We start from the raw sequence: 22,033 nt of genomic DNA on the forward strand, positions 1-22,033 counted from the left end.
AGCTTGCTTGATGATCACTTTGTCTTGGATAAGCATTGGGGAGTTCAAAAATGTTATATTGGTACTATGCATTGCTGGATTTCATCACCACTGAAGGTGATACCGATGGAATGTTGAAACAAAACAAAACAAAAAAAAAAAAAAAGTTGAAAGTTGATTTAGCTTATTTCCTAAAACAAATGAACTATCATGGACCAAGAAAAGGTTAGAATGCAAGGGAAAGCATAGTAAAATTAGGAGATTCGACAAAGTACTATTAAACTAGAGCTCTTCCCTCCATTTTCTTTGCCTTTGTAAGTCCCTAGTGATAGAGAAGCATCAGATTCACTTGAAATGTTCAGCAAAAATAGTTCACCTGAAATGAAACTTTTTTTAAGCTTCTGTTTGACTCCACCCTCTTGGATCTTCTTCTAATTTTTATATACATTTTTTTTTTTTTTAGTTTCTCTTTTACTATTCATTTTCTTGTAAATTTCTATTGTAGAATTGCTAGCTCTACGAGAGGTCAATATGAAAACATGGTATTGTGTTTTAAGTTTTAAGCTAGAGAAAAGAAAGGATGCATGGATTATGGATTACTTGTTTTCATAAGTAATAGCAAACTTAAGGTCTACGATGAAAAGGCAATGGGGGTATTGGAAATACTAAGAAGTTTGTATTGAATATTTTATGCACTATAAAATCTACTAGGGAATACTTTTTAAAGCCAATGTTCTTTGTTTGTTTGAAGCAATGTTCAAAAGCATAGTGTAAAGACAAGCACTAGGGCCTTCTAGCAACAAAGGCCAAACTTGTGTGAATTTCTTGTTTTTCTTTGTTCTAGTAGGATTAACACCCCTATTAATGTCTCAATGACATTTTTATATAACACTTGTTAGAGGAAAAGAAGAAAGAAACAAACTTAGAAACTATTCTTCAAAACAATTTGAAGAAGGAAGAGAAGTCCAAAGTGTCAATTTTTCAAAACATAACATAATACAATCCTAACATAATGTGAATTTATAAGAAGCTTAGAAAATGAAAATTACAATTAAATCCCCGCAAAAATAAAAAGTACACTTAAATTCTTATCAAATATGAAAATTACAAATAACCCCTTACTAAGAAGTAATTTTACAATTAAACCCAAATTTTGCATTAATCAGAGTAAAGTCTAAACTAATGTTGTCTATGCCTAAAATTCTACTTGGTGCTTTGGTCTCAAAGTGATCTCCATCAATTCTCCTCGATAGAAAAGAACTCCCCTCAAGAGAGGTAAGAGAATGATACTGCGCCAATGGATATGGGTCTAGGTGATGAAGTTCTTCTGAAATCCAAATAGCACTAATGTCAGCGCGACCTTTCCATTTCAAAAGATAACATTGAAAGCCACCTAATCTGGAAGTGACAATTTCATCTTGGAGAATACTCTCAATTTGCTCAGCATGTGAAAGCTGAGCTCAGGGTAGAATGGGTATGGGTACTGAAAGTGAAGCAGTGCTGATTGTGCACACCTACGGGTAGAGTAGGAGGTTCAAAGGTGCCTCAATAAGGAAACAAATCCTTCACATTGAAAGTTGAGCTAATTCCCATGTCCGAAGGTAAATCAAGTTCATTTGCATTAGGTCCTATATTTCAAATGATGCAAAATGGGCCATTGGTAGGGGTGAGCAAATGGTTTATTCGGTTAAAAACCTAACCAAATAAACCGAATTTTTAAATGAAAAACTGAACCGAAACCAAAATATTGAAAAATGGAAATAACCGAAATATATATTATATATTATTTAACGTATACAATAAATTATATATTTTAATACATAATATAATACAATATAATATATTTTATACATATCATATATGTATTATATGCTAATATATATATATATATATATATATATATATATATATATATATATATTATAGATAATAAAGTTCGACTAATTCATTTTTTTTAATTAACCAAATAATGCTCACCCCTAGCCATTGGGTTGAGCATATAACTTTTTAAAGGGTTGTTTTGGATAATGCTTGGGCTGCACACAAACCATGACATAATCTCCTTCATTGAATTATTGATTTTTGCGATGTGAATTTGCATCAAGTCTATAGTTTTCATTACCTAGAGGAAATTTCATTTTATACTAGCATGAAAATCACAGATATGTTGGGAAAAATTAGTAGAAGAAAAAGTATGGGCACCAAGAGGCAAGAAAACAAGGTTAAGGAGTGTATGATGGGTAAAGACATAGACAATCTTAAAAGGTGTTTTGTCAGTAGATCGTTTGACTTAATTATTATAAGCAATTTCTGTAATGGGAAACATTGAGTCCCAACTACCTAAGCGCTCACCAACTAAACATCTAAGTAAATCTCCTAAACTTCGGTTAACAACCTTAGTTTGACCATCAGTTTGTGGGTGAAAGCAGTTAAGAATTTCAACTTAGTACCCAAGAGTTTCCACAATGTTTTCTAAAAATAATTGACAAATCTAACATCCCTATCTAACACAATTGAAGTAGGGAAACCATGGAACCTAATAATTTCCTATAAAACAATTTGGCCACATTTGAGGCATCATCGATTTTATGGCAAGGGACAAAATGGTCCATTTTGAAAAACCTTTCCACAACCATAATGATGGAATCATGTCCTCTAGCTGTTCTAGGCAATCCAAGAACAAAATCCATGTTAATATCTTTCTAAGGAGTGTGGGGTATAGGTAAAGGTGTGTATAATCCAATGTTCCTCTTTTTGGCTTTAGCTAGTTGACATGTTCGACATTAAGACAACTTTAGCTACATCCCTTTCTAAAGATGGCCAATAAAATCTATCATCAACAACAAAAATAGTTCTATCTCAACCAAAGTGATTAGCTATTCCTTCGGCATGTAATTTCCAAATCAAAAAGTCTTACAATGAGGTATGGAAACACATAACTTAGATCCTCTAAATAGGTAACCATCATGAATAACAAAATCCACATAATCATGTTGATTACCACTTTGCACATCAAGAAAAATGATACCAAAATCTGGGCAAGAAGGGTATTTATCACATTGATGCTCATGGTTTGGAGAACAATGAGTACATGCCTAAGGGCATCTGTTGGTTTATTATCAACACCTACACGATGTTTTAGAACAAATGTATATTCTTGAATACATTTAATCCACCTTGCATGTTTGGCATTAAGATAGTTTATGTTGTGAATGCAAATACCTTAAATCATGATGGTCAGAATACAATACAATTTCTTGAGATAATAGATAATGCCTCTAGTGTCAGAGTTCTTACACCACTGCATAAAACTCCTTATCATAAGTGGAACATTTCTGTTTAGTATCATTGAGATTCTTACTAAGATATGCAATTGGATGGCCCTCCTAGCTTATAACACCTCCAATTCCAACTCTTGATGCATTACGTGCTACCTCAAAAACTTTATTAAAATCAAGAAGTTGGAGAATAGGTGCCTCAATCATTTTCTTTTTGATCTCTTTGAATTCCTTAGAACCAGATAGTGTCCATTGAAATTTCATTTTCTTAATACAATTAGTAATAGGAGCCATAATGGAGTTGAATCCTCTAATAAATCGCCTATAAAAGGTAACTAACCCTTGGAACTCCAAATTTCAGTAATGGGTGTGAGTTTTGGCCAATCTCTAATTGCTTTCACTTGAGAAGACTCTACAACTACACCTTTAGAAGACACAATAAATCCTAGAAAAATGGGGTGTGGATTTCCTACTCACCTATTTCTACTATCTTCTCTACTAACCCAATTAAATCATACCACGTGTTCCTACCCGTGTGTCAAAAAGATTTAACATTTCCAACAACTCATCAAATGTTAACTTCCATTATCTTATTTCATTTTTCAAAAATATTATATCTATTTTTAATTTTTAAAAAATAAATCCCTACTTTTCACTTTTTTAGTTATTCATGGCACGACCGTTTATTCTCATTGGAAACTAGAAAACCAATTGTCAATTGCTGGCCTGAAAAGATCCAACAACTCAAACTTGAACAATTCATTTTCTCCTCTCCCCCTTTCTCTCCACGACGGTGGCCCAAGCTTGAACATATCAAGCGATTCAAGCCTGAACGACCAATCAAATAAGGTGGTTAAGAGATTTGATTGTTCCTTGTCAAATCAAATGAGGTGGATAACAAATACGACAACTCAAATAAAGTGGGTAATGGATCCATTATCTCCTCTCCCCCTTTCTCTCCTCTATGGTGGCTCAAGAATAACAGATCCGATGACTCTGAACAGAGAATCAAATAACAGTTTAAAGCTGGGCAGCCTATCAAATCAGGATTGATCTTTGTTGTTCAGAGGTGGATGCAATCCCTTTCCAGAGAAAACAAACTCCTTTGTTTTTTTAGATCTGCCTTCTTGTTTATTGATTTCATCTAAATTTTCTATACAAACACTTTCATTTGCTACCATTAATGATTACTTGCTCTATTTTTTTTTGTTGGAATGATCTAAATTTGAGGTGTATATCACAACATTAAAGCTTATTCTTCCATTTCCTAGATCTACTACTAGTATTATTCTTTTGTTTTGGTGTAAATTGGGTATTTTATTTATCAAAGCTCCTTTATTGTGATTTGATTTGGTTTGGTTGAATGTTGGTGGGGGTAAATGAAGACTTTGATTTTTGTAGGGAAACTCTTGGCTTGACAATAGTAGTAATGAAAATGGTGGGAACTAAAAACTATGAGTTGATTTTTCCCAAAAGATCTATGCATAAAATAATAGGTAACGGAGGTTAAGGTTAACATTTGTTGGGTTGTTGGAAATATTATGACACATTGGTTTGGGACAGGTGGTATAATTTAATTGGGTAAGTAGAGTGGAGAGCAAATAAAGTTAGTAGGAAATCTGAATTGAAAAAAATGACCTCCAACTACAAAAAATAACATTTCTTTAAATTCATATATAGATTTTGAGCTCGAATTGTCTCAAGAACTAGCCATAAAATCTGAGATGGTCTTCTTTAAAATGACTATAGATTAATAATTCATCAAAATAGGGGCCAAGGGCATGACTAGTCACTTATGGGGCCCATACTTTGTTTCAAAAGTAGTATTCCATTCATCACCAACTCTAATTCAGATCTAGTGATATCCACTTCAAAGATCAACCTTAGAAAACCATTGTGGCCATGAGATCCAACATATCATCAAGTTGAGGTATCGAGAAGTTATATTTAATTGCGATCTTATTGATTGTATGACTATCGATACACATTCTCCATGATTCATCTTTCTTAGGAGTTAATAGAACTGGCACAACACAAGTACTTAAACTCTCATGAATAAAACCTTTTTTTTTCTACAAATTTGTTCACTTATTGCAATTCAATATGCTCCTTTGGGTTTATCCTATAATGCAGAAGGTTAGGCAATTGAGATCTTGGGAATAAGTCAATGGCATGTTGAATATCCCTCAAGGATGGCAATTCATATGGCAATTCTTCTAGGGCCACATCCTTGAGCATGTTGAATATCCCTCAAGGATGGTAATTCACATGACAATTCTTCTAGGGCCACATCCTAGAATTCTTTCAATAGGGTTGCAATCTCAGGTGAATTTATAGTTGATTCTACAAAATCAACCCTAGCATCTTCTTTAGCCACAATAAATAAAATTATACTTGACTCTCTCTGCCTTCCCTTTGAAATTATCTTCGAGTTAGAATGTGCAAAAGTTTCCTTTTTGGAGGGTTAATTGGGAAGACCTTTTTCGGTCTTTCGCAGATGGTTTAACTGGTTTCACAAAGATAGATTTCCCATTATGCTTGATGATCTATGTATTTGATTGACCATAATGGGTGACATTCCTATCATATAACCATGGACACCCCAACAAAGACATGAGCAACATCTAGAGGTAGAGCACCACATCGGATCTTATTTGAATAATCACCCATTTAGATGGGAACCAAATATCTCTCAGTTATGGGTAAAGAAATCTCATCTACCCAAGCTACTCTATATGGTTGTCGGTGTGATTCAGGTTTAAGTTTCTTTCTTGATATGGTAGATTTGGATACGACATTTATGGAACTACCCCCATCAAAGACGATTTTGCACACAACATCCTCACATTTAAAATAGGCTTAAAAAATGCTAGTGTACCTCTAGTCATTTGTCTCAATAAGAGTGGATAGAATACACCTCATAACACTAAGGTGATGATCACAACCTTGGTCCTCTTCAAATTCAGCCTTAGAGGGTTCTTCTAAAGACTCAACAACTTGATCAACATCTTCACCCTCAAAAGACTCTTTTACATACACCCGTGCTTATGGATGAAGTTCGATTTAGATAATGTGAAGCAACATGTCCTTTACCATGACAACTAAAACATTGAATGTTAGTAGGGGTGGCCATGACCCAAGCTTCTCATAAACTATTCAAGCTCAACTAGTGAAAAGCTCGATTTGGCTCGGTTTAAATCGATCGAACTTTGAGCCAAGCTTGAGCCCAGTGAAGTTCAACTTGTGAGGCTCGCGAGCCTAATCAAGCCTATTATAATAAATACATACATACATATACATATACATATACATATAATAATATATTTTATATATAATATTTTTATTTTTATGTATAATAGTAAATAATTTTCATAATTCTTAATTTCTTGTGTGTAAAATAAATAAATTATTTTTATATGTATCATTTTTATTTTTTAGAAAAAGCTTGGCTTGCAGTCGAGCTCGAACTTGCGAGCTTTTGAATCAAGTTGAGCTCGAGCTCAAGTCTCTAGCTTGAATCGAGCTTGAGCCTAACACTATTTTTGCGAGTCGATCTCAAATAGTCAAATATTCGGCTTGGCTTGGCTCTAATCCACCCCTAAATGTCCAACCCTTTTTGTTGTGAACTATTAAGTGTTACTATTGGTTCTTTGGATAGGACTGTTACTACCACTAGACATCACTAGTTATGGCTATGCAAGCCTATTGGTCCTTTGAAAAGACAGCAATTTGGGTGCTTGGGCCTCTCTAGCTAGGGAAGACATACGATGAATGGTAGACAACTTTTGGAATTTTTCAAGCTCTAAGGTCTTATGGCAAACCTCTTCTATTTTGTAAGGATAATATAGATTCAATTCCCTTTTCAAATCAAGTCTTAAACCATTAATGAACTTGGTGAGAGTTGCCCATTATTCTTCCCTTATATTACATTTCATAGACAAATCCTTAAATCGGTTAAGGTAATCGATCACACTCGACGATCCTTGTTTCAAATCCATCCATTACTCTAATAATTGTATTTTATAATATGTAGGAAGATATTTTTCCTTCAATTTAGCTTTTATTTCAGCCTACAAAGTGATGGGTGCCTCACCTAGACACTCAATGTCCCATTGCACCCCTTGCTAGTAATGCTTGGCAGACCCTACTAACTTTATCTTGGTAAAGAGAACATGTTGGGTATCAGACATGTTATACCAATCAAAGTAATCTTCTATATTTGCTAACCAATCAAGGAAAGCATTAGGGTTTGACCTACCATCATAACTAGAAATATCTACTTTTGACCTTCTTTGTGATTTCATCATCGTCAGGGAAATTTCTTCGATCATCTTGGGCCTAACATTAACGCGGAGAGAATTTATCCTAATGTCTATCATGATACTATCTATGTCTAGGATAATCCTCAAAGTCACATTCTAGAAATTCATCGTCATCAGCTAATTCTTGTGGGAGTTGGGAGGATGCCCAGTTGTTGAGCACTAGGACCTAGGGGTTGACTATTTCTATAATTATTTCCTATGGTAGAATCTTGGGAATCATTATTTGAATCTTCAATAAGATGCTTGCCCATGGATATAGATGTTTTTTTCATTAATTCAGTCATAAAATCTTTAAGGGTATTTATATCTGAACTAAGGGTTTGTATCTTCTCTTCGAAAATTTCTTTTGTTTCTTCTTGGGCTTTGGTCAAGTTTTCTTAGCTCTTGGACAAGGCTTCTACCCTAGTAGAAATTCAACATTGGTAATGATAGGGTATTAATGAAAGGTTAATGGGATAAAAGTATAAGAATGCAATGCCAATACAGATAAAATATCACAAATAAGTAATCAAAATTCTAAACTAAGGCAAGGCACTCTTAGAAAATATAAAATTCTGAAAAGAAACTATGTTATTCTCATGCAATAATATAGGTGTGAGATATATGTAGGAAATAAGAAACAAGAGGCTTGTTTTTTTTTTTTAATGAATGAATGAATGAATGAAAGATGAGGGCACACAATAATATGCAGGTTATTGATGGTAAGAAGGTATATGTATTTTTGGCTTTTGAAAAATTGCCAAGGACCTGATAACACTAATTTACTTACTCAATAGATTAATGAATTAATCCAAAGCTCAAATAGAGGAGATATCTCGAAGTGCTTAAATTACCTTCCTATTCAACTTTGATGGTTTTTCTGGAATTCTGGCTATAACTAAATACAGGATTCTTTGGACTGGTGACCTCTAATTTCTAGATTCAGCTATAGCAAACACTTTTGTGGTTTTGGTGAAGGAACACATGCTGTTGGCTAATAGCAATGTTGAAGACAAAGGCCTTGGGCTTCATAATCTGATGTAACTTTGATTCAATTTGTAGAGAATGAAGACATCTTTCCAACGTTGTTTGAAGCTTTGTTTCAACCCAAGAAGTGGTTGTTTCATCTGCTGCTACACTAGGTTCTTTACTTAGAATTAGCTACTAGTTGGAATAGAAAGAGAGGGGAGAGAGATGTTGTTGCAGGGGCATTTTTAGCTTGGTTGCAGAAATAGAGAAAATAAAGGAAATAAAGGGAAGAAGAAGGAAGGAAGGAGAGAGGGGAAAGTAAATAAAGAAAGAAAATAACCAAGGGGATAGGAACGGTTAAGCGTGGATTTGAGCCGAATACCTGGCTATTTAAGCTCAACTTACCAAAACAATGTTAGGCTCGAGCTCGAATTCGGCTTGGCTCAAAAGCTTGCAAGTTTGAGCTTGACTACAAGCCAAGCTTCCTATAAAAAATAAAAATTATTTATTGTTATACATAAAAAATGAAAATATTATATATATATATAAATATTACTATACATATAATAAATATTATGTATTTATGTATGTATGTATGCATTAGGCTCGATTAGGCTCGCGAGCTAGATGAGTCGAGCTTCATTGGTCTCAAGCTCAGCTTGATTAGCAAATCATCCTATATATTGTGATTGAGTTCAGCTTGATGCTCAGTTTAAACCGAGCCAAATCAAGCTTTTCTTGAGCCAAGCTTGAATAGATTGTGAAAAGATTAATTTGTTTCCACCCCTAGGAATGGTGCTGAATATTTGTAACATCAAGAAAGTGAAAAGAGGGAAAGTGGGGAATAGGAATGGAAGAAGAGGAAGAAGAAAAAAGAAGAGAGAGGAAAAGACAAAAAAAAGAAGAAAAAGGAAGGGAAAGGTGGGAGAGAAAGAGGCAATGGGAAAAGAGAAAGTGGAACAATAGGAGAGAGGAGGGTGGATGAGAGATGGCTACTGTTAAGGTTCTTTTGCTGAAAACATAATTGAGGAAGAAGGAGAAAGGGGAAAGAAAGAAAGGAGAAGCAAACCAAAAAGAAACAGAGAGAGAGAGGCGATGACTGTTGTAGGGTTCAGATGTAGATTGGAGAGAAGAATAAGAAGAAGAAGAAGGAGGAGGAGGAGGAGGAGGAGGAGGGGGAGAAAAGGAAGACAGAGAAGGAGAGACACATCTAACCTTTGTTCAGTCAGTGGAAAGAGACAAAGGTTGCAGATTAAGTTGTAGATGCTTTGGTTCAATGGTGGAGCTAGACAAAGACGTGGGACTGAACCTTAGCTCTGATACCAAATTGATGGAGCACCTATTAGAGGAAAAGAAGAAAGAAAGAAATGGGGGAAAGTAGAGAGGGAGGAGACAACTCTAAGAAGGAAAAGAAGTCCAAAGTTTCTATTCTTCAAAACATAACATAATACAGTCCTAACATAATATGAATTTATAAGAAACCTAGTAACTAAAAATTAAAATTAAACCCCTACTAAAAATGAAAATTACACTTATATCCCTACCAAATATAAAAATTACAAACAACTACCTTAACAAGGTTTGTTAACAAGGTTTCCCCCTTGGTTTACCTGGTCATGGACCTTCAAAAGAGATTATATCACTGTTGGGGAGACTACACTACACCAATGCTTATACGCTATCTTCATTCATCAACTACAACTCTTCCTCGATTGGTTTATAGTTGTACAACTCTTACGGATTTACATGCAATCTGCAAAACAAAACAGATGCATCTACCTAGCCGGATTCGTCGAATTTAACTTACCCTACAAAGGATGAGAAGCACTACTTTCATCAGGCTTTCCCTTGGAAATACTGGTCAAAATCTCCATATACCATGAGGGCTACTACAACTTCCGAAAGTCAAGAAGAAGCTGAATATGTTCTCGGTCGCCAATCAGATTTCTGGGCACTAAGGATTCCTTCTTGATCTTTTGAAAAGATTAAGCGAACTTCCCAGTGGAGGGATTTCAATATGTTCTCAACTTCGCCCACAATGCTGGACTCATCGCGGACAATCAGTTTACCTCCTGGCTTGACTATCCTATCGATCTCTGCCATCACAGGCACAACGTTGCACCTTTGAAATCCAAATCAGTTAAAACATGGTAATGAGAAGGAGAAGAAGAAGAAAAATATAAAATAATTTAATGGCAGCAAGTAGAAGACAGAATCCTACCTTTTCTTCAGCCTGGAGAAGAGGTGATCAGCATGCAAGAGATCATAGCTTCTGGGGTAAGTGCTGAAAGATTCACACCAATCATGATATATCCCAAAAAGACCGCGCTCATAGATGATGGGAAGTGTATCTGGGGAATCTATGGTCACCACATTCATCACCCACAGTTTTAGGTCCTTCAGTGCAGCTGCAAACCTGAAGTACAAAATATGAACATATCATTTTTCCATCAGTTCTAATTTAAGTAATTAGGGTCTGTTTGATCACAGTCGGAATCGAAATGGTCTATTCCTGTTTGGTTCAGACAATAATCGGAATGAAAATTGGAATCGGATTTCATTTCAAGGGAGGGAAGGGAATGACCATTCCCTAAATTAGGGAAATGCCATTCCACCAGGAATAGGCATGGGATTCTGATTCTGCTCAACCAAATAGTCAAAATTAGAACGACTCATTCCAATTTCTATTCCAGTCCCCAAGGGTCCCTTGAACCAAATGGGCCATTGGGGAAGTTGATGGTGCCTTGATGATTGTTATACCAAACCAACGAGACAAACAACAGATTTCCTTGATCCTTACCCCCCATAAACAGCTCGCATGTCCATCACATTTCTCACGTTGGACCAACTGATACCAAGACCACTAAGATAGGACTTTCTCACCACTCTTTTCCAGTGCTCATAGTCTGCAGCAAAATCATCAGAAGCTGGTTTTCCATAGATTCCGATCTGAGATCTGTTTAACCAGTAGGGAGGCGTCTCCAATCTTTGAGGCCACTCCTCAGGCCACTGGGAGCCCCTCTCAGTCCCAGCAACAGGCACCCACTGCAAGCACGACTGCAGAGGTACATACCTTAGACATACAGCAGCAGTACCCAGATGAGTGAGTGAGAAGCATTAAGAGACGACAGAGACGGATTCAAATTCTATGAAAGAAGGAACAGAACGAATTCCAATGTGTAGGACTGATGAAACCTACCACGCTGCATTTGGGTCATCTTCATCCTTGCACATGGGAGGACTGTTGTTCTTTCTGTGGTTGTAGCATTCATTAGTGATGGGTTTACGGTATATCGCCGCACCAATAGAATTCAGTTTGTCTTTCTTGATGGTAACAAGATTCCAACACATTGATAGTGTAAGTGCCGACATTGCTGTTATAACAAGAAAGAAAGGTTGGTGATAAACTGCATGTGCTAATAGAAAAAGCTATTCGATTGTAAGGGTAAGATTGGGAGTGTTTAAAAATAAGTGATTATTCAAATAATCACTTATTTTAGGCTGCAATAAGCGGACTTATCTGCATTTGAAAATAAGTATTTATTTGGAAAACGCAAATTCTATTAGGAATGGAAATGAGTAGGGTACCTATGCAAAATGCTCTCATTTTGCCAAACCTTTCCCAAACCTGTCTAATGTTTCCTCTCAATTTCTCAAATCTGTCCTCACCCGTCCCACCTGATTTGAAAGGTTAATTAACACTTTCTACTTAAAAAAAGTTTATTAAAATTTAAAGCGTGACTTGAACCCGAATCAACTAATGATGGTGTAGAAACTCTTAACACTACTTTAAAGCCACTAATAAAATAAGTTTTATTAACTTTTGTATTCATCCAAACATATAATACATATTGAAGATTAAAAATTCCAAATAAAAATTAAAAGCAATAATATTTAAAATTAAAATTTTATAACTAAATGAAATAAATAATCTATCAAATCCAAATTTACATCAAATGATGATTTTAAACCCAAGATATTTATACAAATAAAATAATAATAATAGAATAATTATCTTAATACTTAAAATTTATAAATTTGTGCATGATATATATATATATATATATATATATATATATATTAATTACAATTTTTATATATCTTTTTATAATTATTAGTTAATATTTTAATCTATTAAATAACACTATATTTATCATTTACAAAAAAAAAATAAAAGCTTTGTATACAAAACATTCAAGAATATAATATTAATACAAAAATAAAAGATTTGAATTTATCAAATCCACTAATTTACATGTATATGAAAAAAATCATTTTTAGTTTTAAAAAATTTATAGAAGTCTAATTTTTAAAAATGAAATAATTATTTTAGTAATTAAAAATTATGATTTTGCATATGATATGTATATGTATATATGATTATTTATGGCTATTTGACCTTAAATTTAGTGTTATTAATGTATTTATGAAATTTGTATGTATTTCCATAGTGTATCTAAGATTTTCCATATTTTTTGTTTATATTCATGTGTTTCCAAAGCATATCTGTATCCGTATCTATATTCAAATTGCCTGATACAATACTCAATATTAATACTTTAGTCCTTGTTTCAATATTAAATATATAGAAGAATGTTCTTCAAAGTTCATTATCAACCAACAACATTCAACAAGAACCAACATTATATAGAACACTTTCATATAAAAGAGCAAAATAAGATAGTATAAGTCAAAAAATAAATAAAACTAAGTGAAATAAGAGAATGGATAAACAAATAAGTTTGTAATTTCAAAGAACCAAAAAAAAAAAAAAAAGCGAAGAATTACCCATCAATAACTCTTGGACTCTTGTTCTTAATTGTTAAACCATGAGGGTAAATGGGTAAACCAATAAACATGAAGGTAGGGTATTGGATATCCTAAAGTCAAAATGCATACTCTATAGGGTTTTGATAAACAAGTCCTATTTAGAGTTAAGACGGGTTAGATACCAAAAAATTCCTACAAAATTGTCATCCTTATAAATTATTCTTGTTTAAAATAAGTATTTTTTCACCAAATGCTGATAAGCACTTATGAAAATAATCACTTATTTTTAAGCATGGCAGAGCTAAGAATTTTTATTGAAGGGGGCCAAAAGCTAACAATCATGGATCGATGGAGAGTAAAAAAGCCAATAAACTTAAGTAGGGCCAAAATCTAAGTGAGGTTTAAAATTGGTATTATGGGATTTTCACCGCATATGGGTCATGGCTCCCCACTCCCCCCCTCCACCCACCCACCCATAAAGCTCCTAAGCACTAATTTATCAAATCAAATATAGCCTCAATTATAAATAAATTAAGATGAGATATAAGATTCTACCCTTCCAGATCTCCACATCTTCTTTCAGATTCTGGTACACAGGGGTGGCTGACCAAACAAAATAACCGCCAGGGCGTAGAACACGATTTATCTCCAAAAGAAGAATACCGTCTGCAACAATTAATGCTCCAAATTTTTAAATGATCAAAAAAGCAAAAGCAGCAAAGACTAAAGGAAAATTTTCCAATTAGGGCCCTGTACTTTGCGTCTACTATCACTTTGATAACTTTAAAATGCCACAATTCACAATTCAGTACTTTAAAAATTGCCAATCCAATATCTATTGTTAACCATCCCATTAACCAGCAGTTAAATGGTAATCGAAAAGACACAAATACCCTTTTAAGTGTCATTTAATTTTTTTTATCAACTATTTATTAAGACAACCTCAACTTTCTTAAATAGAAGAGGTAAGAATTTGAAATTGTTCATTTTTTTTGTCAACTTTTGAATGGTTTATAAAGAGAATTAGATGACCTTTGAAAGACATTTATATCTTTTCAAATGACACTTAAAGCTTAGTTTGGAAGGTATATAAATACAAATTTGTACGATGCAAATACATACAAAATACAAGGATTTACTCTCTACAAATTTGCATTTGTATTCCTTCGGGCTCAGTTTGAAAGGAGTAACTTTATATTTTATATTATTTTTCATGCATTTGCATTGCACGTGTTTGTATTTATTCTCTTTCTGGTTAACGCGTAATTACTAAATTATTACGCTTTTTCTAAAGTTCGGGTATTGAATTATCGTATTTTAAAGATGGAGAAACCAATTAAATGATTGAACATGTGCATTGAAATGAGTAGGGAGAGAAGCAATTACAAACCGTCTACATGCCAAGGGACCCTACAACGTGCACAGTGAACAAGATCAAAGACCCTGCTTGGAAATGGCAGCCGCTGAGAACCCATCACGGCAGACATTGCCGGAATTCCCCGTTCAAGAGCAAATTGGACCTGTGCCTCGTGTTCATCTTTCGGTGCAAACGACATGGTTAGAACTTCTCTCCCGAATAGATACCCACCGAAGCTGGCCACTCCACACCCAACGTCCAATATCACTCGACTCCGCTTCCCCCATCCAATCTTTGGTACTGACTGCACAGCACCAAGCAGCAAAATTAATTGGATCGATCCAACACTCAACAATACTGAACACTATTTACAAATAATAGAAGAGCTAGCCAGATCTGAGTATGAAGCTTCACAGTGCGTACCTGCTGGATGAAATCGATGTAGTGTAGTGCACCGTGAATAAACTGGGTCCCACCGCCGGGAAAGGTTAGAAACTCTCCGGTCACCTTCACCCAGTTCTGGTGACCCTTCACCTCCGCCAGCTTCGTGCGCGGAACGTTGTGATACCATATCTACATACACGTACGATGATGAGCACATATGAAGAAAAAGAAAGGAAGGAGTTCAAATATGACAATCAAACGGCTGTGATCCTTTTGATCTTTTACCTTGTCTCTGCTCTTGGGCCACTCGATGGATCTCTTATATCCATCGGGAAGTGGGACCAGGCACGTGGGAGCTTCGTCTGGACAGTGCCTCTCGCGATGCTCGTAGTGTCCAGTGCTGTGTAGCTTCTTCAGAGCTTTCTCATTGTCCAAACACGGTATATAGTCCGGGCCCGCTGTTACGTTACACAGTTCCCACGTGTATCCGTACAGGTTCCCGTCTATACCGTTCGGTCCTTTCTTTCTTCTCTCCTTCTCGTTCTCCGATTGAACCGCCTGGGTCGACCAACTCTGTTTTGACTCGATCGACTCCCTTGGGATCTCCGGATGAGCCCCACCGGGGAACGACTCGCCCCCCGAGTTCAAATCCGTTGCCGCCTTTTCTTCCGTCATAATACCTTGTTGCTGAGTCTCCGATTGGGCTTCACCCAGGAACGACTCGCCCGAGTTCAAGTCCATTTCCTTTTCTTCCGTCAAAATATCTTGTTCTTGTTGCTGAGTCTCCTGGTTGGAACTGTTGTCATTCTCTTCGCCCTGTTGACCTTCTTGTTTCTCAGCTTCTGTTCTTTCACTCTGTTGGGATTCTTCGTTGTCAGTTGTTTCGTCTTGTTGTTCGGATTCCTGCTGCTCCTGTAGTACGGTTTCCTCGTTCATAACCTGTCGAATTTCTGGTTCTGAAATCCCCTCATGAATCTCAGCGTTTTGGAAATCAGATATCTCCTGATGATCTTCCTGTGATATCTGTTGTTGGGAGTGATCCGTGTTTTCCTGGCTTTCCAACTCTGCAGTCTCCTGTTGGGTATCCTGTTGAGTTCTTTCAGTACTTTGGACTTCTGTTGTCTGTTGTTCAGACTGAGCGTAGATTTCTTGCTTTTCTTCTGTTTCACTCTCTTCTTTTGCCTGCTGTTCGACATCAGCGGATTCTTCTTTTCTTTGCTGGGTTTCTACCGTGTTCTCTTCTTCGAGAGAAGATTGATCCTTCTCATGTTCTTCATTGTTACTACTTTTAGGATTGCCATCGTCGTTGCTGGCCTCAATATTTTCTAGCTCAGTTTCGTCTTCTGCATTGCCTTCTACAACTGGGTCTGAGCGGTTCTCTGGCAACAATACTGATGATTGCTTGTCTTCCCGAGACTTTGAATCATAATTAGACATCTCAACCATCTGCTTTGGTTCGACGTCAGGGAGGTCACCCTGAGAGTCTTCGAAGGCTGGAGGGTCCTTGTGCTGATAGTGAGTTCGAGAATTGGTGGAAGAAGAAAGGTCGTTGGCAGTGCTTGTGGTTTGTCGCGGAATAAAGGAGGATGTTAGCATCCATAGACCAATAACACAGATAGCGATGAAAATAACCATAGTGACCGTCGACGTATAAGACGACGACGAGCGCTTACTGGAGCGTGCCTTGCCAAAAGCCATGTTCGACTTACAGAAGGAAGAAAAGAACGAAATAAGAAATTGAGTTATAAAAAGCAAGAAGGATTGTGCTTTGTGTTCTGTAGGTAAGAATAGAGATCTAGAGAGAGCGAGAGAGCGAGAGAGAGAGAGAGAGGAATTCGTCCAACTTACGAATTCAAGACATTCATCCAAACTTACAAATTTACAATCCAAGATCCTAAGTTGGAGGAGATTTGGCGGACAAAAGGGTGGATTGATGAATTAAGTGGACCGAGTCTGGTAGTTGAGGTTGATCACACCCTTGCAAGTAGCATTGTAGCAACGGGTAGCTGTAGCTGTAGGGCGTTTTCGTGGGCCAGAGCACAGGCCCCATCTCTTAGGAAGTGCTCCAGTTTGGTCCATTTGCTACAGGCCTGGGACCTGGCCCAGTGCTAAAGGCCTAATGGGCAGTCCGATTCTAAAACCCGGCTGATCAAAATCTTGTTTAGGAGTTGGGACATGTGACCATGTAGCTGTAGGAATGACAATCAAATATCAATTATATTTTAAATTTTTTATTTATTTTAAATAATTTTTTTATAAAATAATATTAACTAAAAAATTTTAAGAGGTTCAAATCGAAGGAACCATTCGGACGAGAATTAGAGTCGAAGACGAGGATTTATTCCAAAATCAGGGTTGGAGACAGGGAATATGACCCCTGCCCCAAAGTCACCCGTCGCCATTCCTGTAACTATGGTTTTTGAACTATTATTGATTACCATGGTTAACATTTGACCCAGAAACCCACCACAAAACTGGTTCTATTTCACCCCTGAAACGTGTCTTTACCAAAAAGCTGTTGTTTTTATTAGCAACTCGTTGACTTGGGTGTAGAGGTGTAAATTGGGTCTATTATAGCCTGCGGGTAGTGCGTGTAAATAGCAGGCCTATGGGCCATCCCAGGTCATGCCACCCTCCCCTGTGATAACTTGGGCGATTGGCCTAGCATGGCCTATGGCCCAAGTCCGTGCAGGCCCATGCCATGTCGTGCCGTGTAGCAGGTTGGGCTGGTCAGTGGGCCAAGCCTTGGGTTAGGTCAGGTCATGGACTGGTTCAAAGCTACTTGTTTAAAAATTTTGAAAAAAGAACTTAAAATTTTAATTTTATATGAATTTTGATGTATATAATTGCTTATATATACAATAATTAAATAAATTAATATAATAAAACTTAAAAAAATTATTTATTTTATTAATATATTATATACTATTATATATTTATATATAAATATAAATATATATATATATAGTATATATGGGTCGTGATAGGTTGTGCCGCCCGCATACACACACACAAACACATACATATACACACTAGATAAAACACAACACTCTAGAAGTTTTCTCATTTTTTTGACTTTTTTATTTTTTTAATTCTATGCCATTTTTTTAAACAACCAATGAGATGCTCTTCTTCCCCATAAAATAAATTACCAAAAATCTCTCTCTCTCTCTACTACACATCCCAATTGCCTAAATAGTATCTTCTCCTAAAATTTCTCCTAAACTACCACCCCCACTTTCTCCTCTCTCTCCTAAAATATCTCTAATGTAGTAGAGAGTTTCTCTCCTAAATTATCTCTAATTCTCATTTATTCCTAAATTATATCTAATTTAGTAGAGAGTTTCTCTCATAAATTATTTCCAATTCATATTTATCCTCTCCTCCACTTTTTATCTATTTCTATCTAAATTTTGAATTAAAAATTTTAAAAATTATTTAAATATTCTAATAAAATTATATAATAACTTCAAAGTATTTATTAAAAACATAGAAAATACTTATAATAGATTTAATAATATACATATTATTAATAATTTTATACTTTTACAAATTTTATCATGAAATTATGTACTATCAATATAAATTACAGTTTTCTGGATTATTCAATTTAACTGTTATTTAAATAAAAATGTAACATTAAAAAATAAAATATTATTTAAAATATTTCAATAACTAAATATTTTAAATAACAAAATAATAAAAATATCTAAATAATTATATAACAAAAAATATCATATTATGTAATAACTTTAAAATAAAAAAGTTTCAAATAAAAATTTAAATATTTAAATAACAAAATATTTTAACTAATGAAATATTTAAAATAACTAGATTTGAATAGTTAAAATAAAGAAATTATGTAATAAATTAAAAAAATCTTAAAACAATAAAAATAATTATAACATAATATTCAACTTAATAATAATTTAATATTTTAAAAATCAATAGCAAAATTATGTAATAATAATATAACTTATAATTTTATAAACTAATAAATTCAATAAATAAATAATATTTTAAAATTTAAATAATGATATTATTTAATTAACTAAATAATATTCTAAATAACTAATTTCACTTGTATCAAATATTATTTTATATTACACTATTTATTGATTAATTTAATATATTTTTAGTATTTATTTTCGTTTTGTAATTATTATCTTTATTATTTTCATTAGGTATTTATTGTATTTTCATTATCAATATATTTTCAATAATTATGTATTTTTGCTATAAATTCTTAATAACTATTGGAAATTAAGTTATTGTTATTTATTAGAGATTAGACTATTAATTTAGCTAAAATTAGGAGTGTTCATGAGTTGGTTCGGTTTAGTTGTGAGTTGTTTGGCCAACCAAAGCGACCTCGTTGGGTTGGGGAGTTAGTCACTCGAAACTAAATGACCATTAGTGAAAATCAGTCAACTCAGATTGTATCAGTTTGGATCAATTTTGAGTTTAGTTGGTCAATTCAAAAGATTTAAACTTAAAAATTAAAATTAAATTAAAAAATTTGCAATTGCATTATTAAAAATTAAATTTATGATATAAATTATTTTGGATTAAGAAATATGGAATCTTTTCCACTTTTTGTATTAAAAACTTATACTAAAGGTGTACAATATATATATATGTATGATTTTGGTCAATTTACAAATGGCCAAAGTGAAACTGATCCAACATAGTCAGGTTTGGAAATTGTTTAACCAAAGACAATTGAAAATGATAGAAACCAACCAACTCGGGTCGAATTGGCCAAGTTGGTCGATTTCATTAAAAAATTTATTAAATGTCGTATATAAAATATAAGGTGAAATCTATGATGTAGGAAATATATGGATTGGAAAAGTTTTAACCAATCAAAATCCACCCATGAATTTTGATAAATAACACTTGATTGGCTACTACATTTATGATACCAATTGATTGTCAAAAAATTCCAGATATCATATCTTTCCCATATCATAGTTGAACCCAAAATATAAATAATTATTAGGGTAAAATATAGAAACCTCTCCTGAACTTTCTAACAATCATAAAAACTTCCTCCATAGTTTAACTTTAGCAAAAACCTCCCCATTATGTTTAAAAATTTTGACAAAAACCTCCCTTCCATCAATGATCATGACGGAAAACATTTATAGCTATGAAATTACCCCTAAAGGTCATCTAATCACTTTGTAACTAGAGCAACATCTTACATTTTCTATTATTATTGATAGAGTGGAAGAATGCAAACCCAACTGTTGCAACGGAGTAGGGGGAAAATTCTAAAGTAGAGAGGGGAGATAATTGACTATTCCTTGTCTTACCCCCTTCGAATGAAAATAGAGGAGCGGCGGCGACTCGGCGGACAAAACCTCTTGATCCCAGCGATGGCATTTTCTTCTCTTCCTCCTCTCCGGTCACTTCTTTGGAGCAACGACACATCACTCCATCATTGATTCTAACTTTAGCATGACATCCCTTCTTGGTGAAACTAGAGCCGAACTCGAAGGAAGGTCACTATCCATCATCCCCAACCTCCCGAATAGAGCTAGAGAAATAGCAAACGACACCCCTCCCTTCACTGATTTTTATTTCTTTTTCTTTCTCTCTCTTTCTCCCTCTCTTCTCTGTTCTTTTTTCATTTTCACATCCCATACACTGCTGTGAGTCTTTTGTTCATCATTCACGCCAGCTAAGAGTAGAAGAAACGTGGGTCTATCATGTTAGCTCCAACATACATTCTACTCATAAACTCTGAAAAGCTTAAGCTCGGAACTCCATTTTCTTACAATAGATCCCTTCAGACCGATTCCGAATCAAAGAGGTCAGATATTGAAACGAGACTATGGTTCCCCTGGTGCATTGTGTAAATTCAGGCCAACACCCAGACCAAAGAAGAGAGAAGGCCTACTATTGATTTGGAAGGCTGCTATTGCTGATATCTCAATGGGGAGTGATACAAGTTGGATTGGAAAGAAACCTCTTAGGGGCCTAGGAGGGAGGTTTGATGCATTGTCTCTTGCAGCTGATCTTGGTTTTATAGTTTCTTCTCCTCCTTCCCAAGAAGATCTGCAAAGCTTGTCTACCAATACTGGTGACAAGAGTGATGATCTGATAAAGGTCTTGAGAGAGTTAACCACTGTACAAAGAAAAATAGAAGATTTGCAAGTGGAGCTCCAAGGTCGAAAGGACAACAAGAATATTGCACATCTAACGCATGTGAGTGAAATGGAAAAGAAGTGCGAATCACTGGCAAGGATTACTACTATATTGAAGGACATTATTCAGAATAAAGATTGCATCATTGCTCGACGTCAACAATCATATTCATTAGATTGCATTCTAGTGGAAGTAGAATATCAGAAACAATTTTTAGAACTGTTGCTTAAGGCTGTAAGTGATGATTATGGGGCCTTGACTGAAGGGAAGGGAGATCCACATATGGATGGTTGAACCATGCAGGGTGGCTGAGCGAAATTTCAAAAAATTTCATTCTCCTTTTTGGGAATCGTATTCCCTGATTTAGAAAAACTGTATTTTTCAATGTTCGTTATTGAAACAAGCTAGACCAGATCTGAAACCAAAAGGATGGAGGAACATACCTGATACAGAATCCACAAATGTAGCTTCAACATAGGTGTTCATGCCTAAAGAGGTCACCAAATTCTGCCTCCACTGAAGATGACACAGCTTAGGATGAAGTAGGATTAATAAAGTAGTTATTCAATAAGAACAATAATCCTTCAGCAAAGATCACATAGGGGATGTGAGCACAACTTTAGATCTGATTTTTTTAGCCAAAATCAAAATCAAAATCGAATCTTGATCAATCCAAGACTATGGAGATCAAACAGGGTAGGGCGGCAAGAATAGAGGAAAGAACTGGATTCTGCAAAAGTGTTTAATAAAAGGAATTCGCCCTCTATTTATAACCTATCTGGATCATCTTCCTAATCCTATCAAGAAAGAGTTCTTTGATCCAAATCTTTATTTGGATCTGA

The 22,033-nt window shown here is 34.9% G+C and overlaps 1 protein-coding gene and 1 pseudogene across 2 annotated transcripts; one reads left to right on the forward strand and one right to left on the reverse strand.

The window, feature by feature from the left end:
* Positions 1-1,007: 1,007 nt before the first annotated feature.
* On the reverse strand, positions 1,008-16,795 carry LOC148849150 (putative methyltransferase PMT24). Of its 2 annotated transcripts, XR_016100493.1 has the most exons (9): positions 15,324-16,795; positions 15,078-15,227; positions 14,688-14,958; positions 13,853-13,963; positions 11,727-11,901; positions 11,328-11,600; positions 10,749-10,943; positions 10,335-10,649; positions 1,008-1,306 (listed from the first exon to the last, which is right to left on the reverse strand). XR_016100493.1 is itself a non-coding variant. In XM_088948880.1 (8 exons), exons 1-8 carry the CDS (start codon positions 16,734-16,736, stop codon positions 10,433-10,435), a joined length of 2,805 nt encoding a protein of 934 aa, XP_088805006.1. In that variant the 5' UTR covers positions 16,737-16,795; the 3' UTR covers positions 10,188-10,432. The 2 variants fall into 2 exon arrangements, 1 of the variants encoding a protein (XP_088805006.1); XM_088948880.1 differs by lacking the exon at positions 1,008-1,306 and having other exon boundaries at positions 10,188-10,649.
* Positions 16,796-20,978: 4,183 nt separating this feature from the next.
* On the forward strand, positions 20,979-21,485 carry LOC148849151 (AUGMIN subunit 2 pseudogene; annotated as a pseudogene).
* The last annotated feature ends 548 nt before the right edge of the window (positions 21,486-22,033 follow it).

Source organism: Nelumbo lutea, chromosome 6 (genome assembly GCF_056320005.1).
Source record: "Nelumbo lutea isolate HS-2025 chromosome 6, American lotus-T2T, whole genome shotgun sequence".
NCBI lineage: Eukaryota > Viridiplantae > Streptophyta > Magnoliopsida > Proteales > Nelumbonaceae > Nelumbo > Nelumbo lutea.

Coding starts and splice junctions, on each gene's coding strand:
- LOC148849150 (XM_088948880.1), bottom strand. CDS start 16,736: ATGGCTTTTGGCAAGGCACGCTCCAGTAAGCGCTCGTCGTCGTCTTAT. Junction 14,959..15,077: donor ACATCGATTTCATCCAGCAG/GTACGCACTGTG, acceptor GGTGCTGTGCAG/TCAGTACCAAAGATTGGATG. Junction 11,601..11,726: donor GATGACCCAAATGCAGCGTG/GTAGGTTTCATC, acceptor TGTATGTCTAAG/GTATGTACCTCTGCAGTCGT.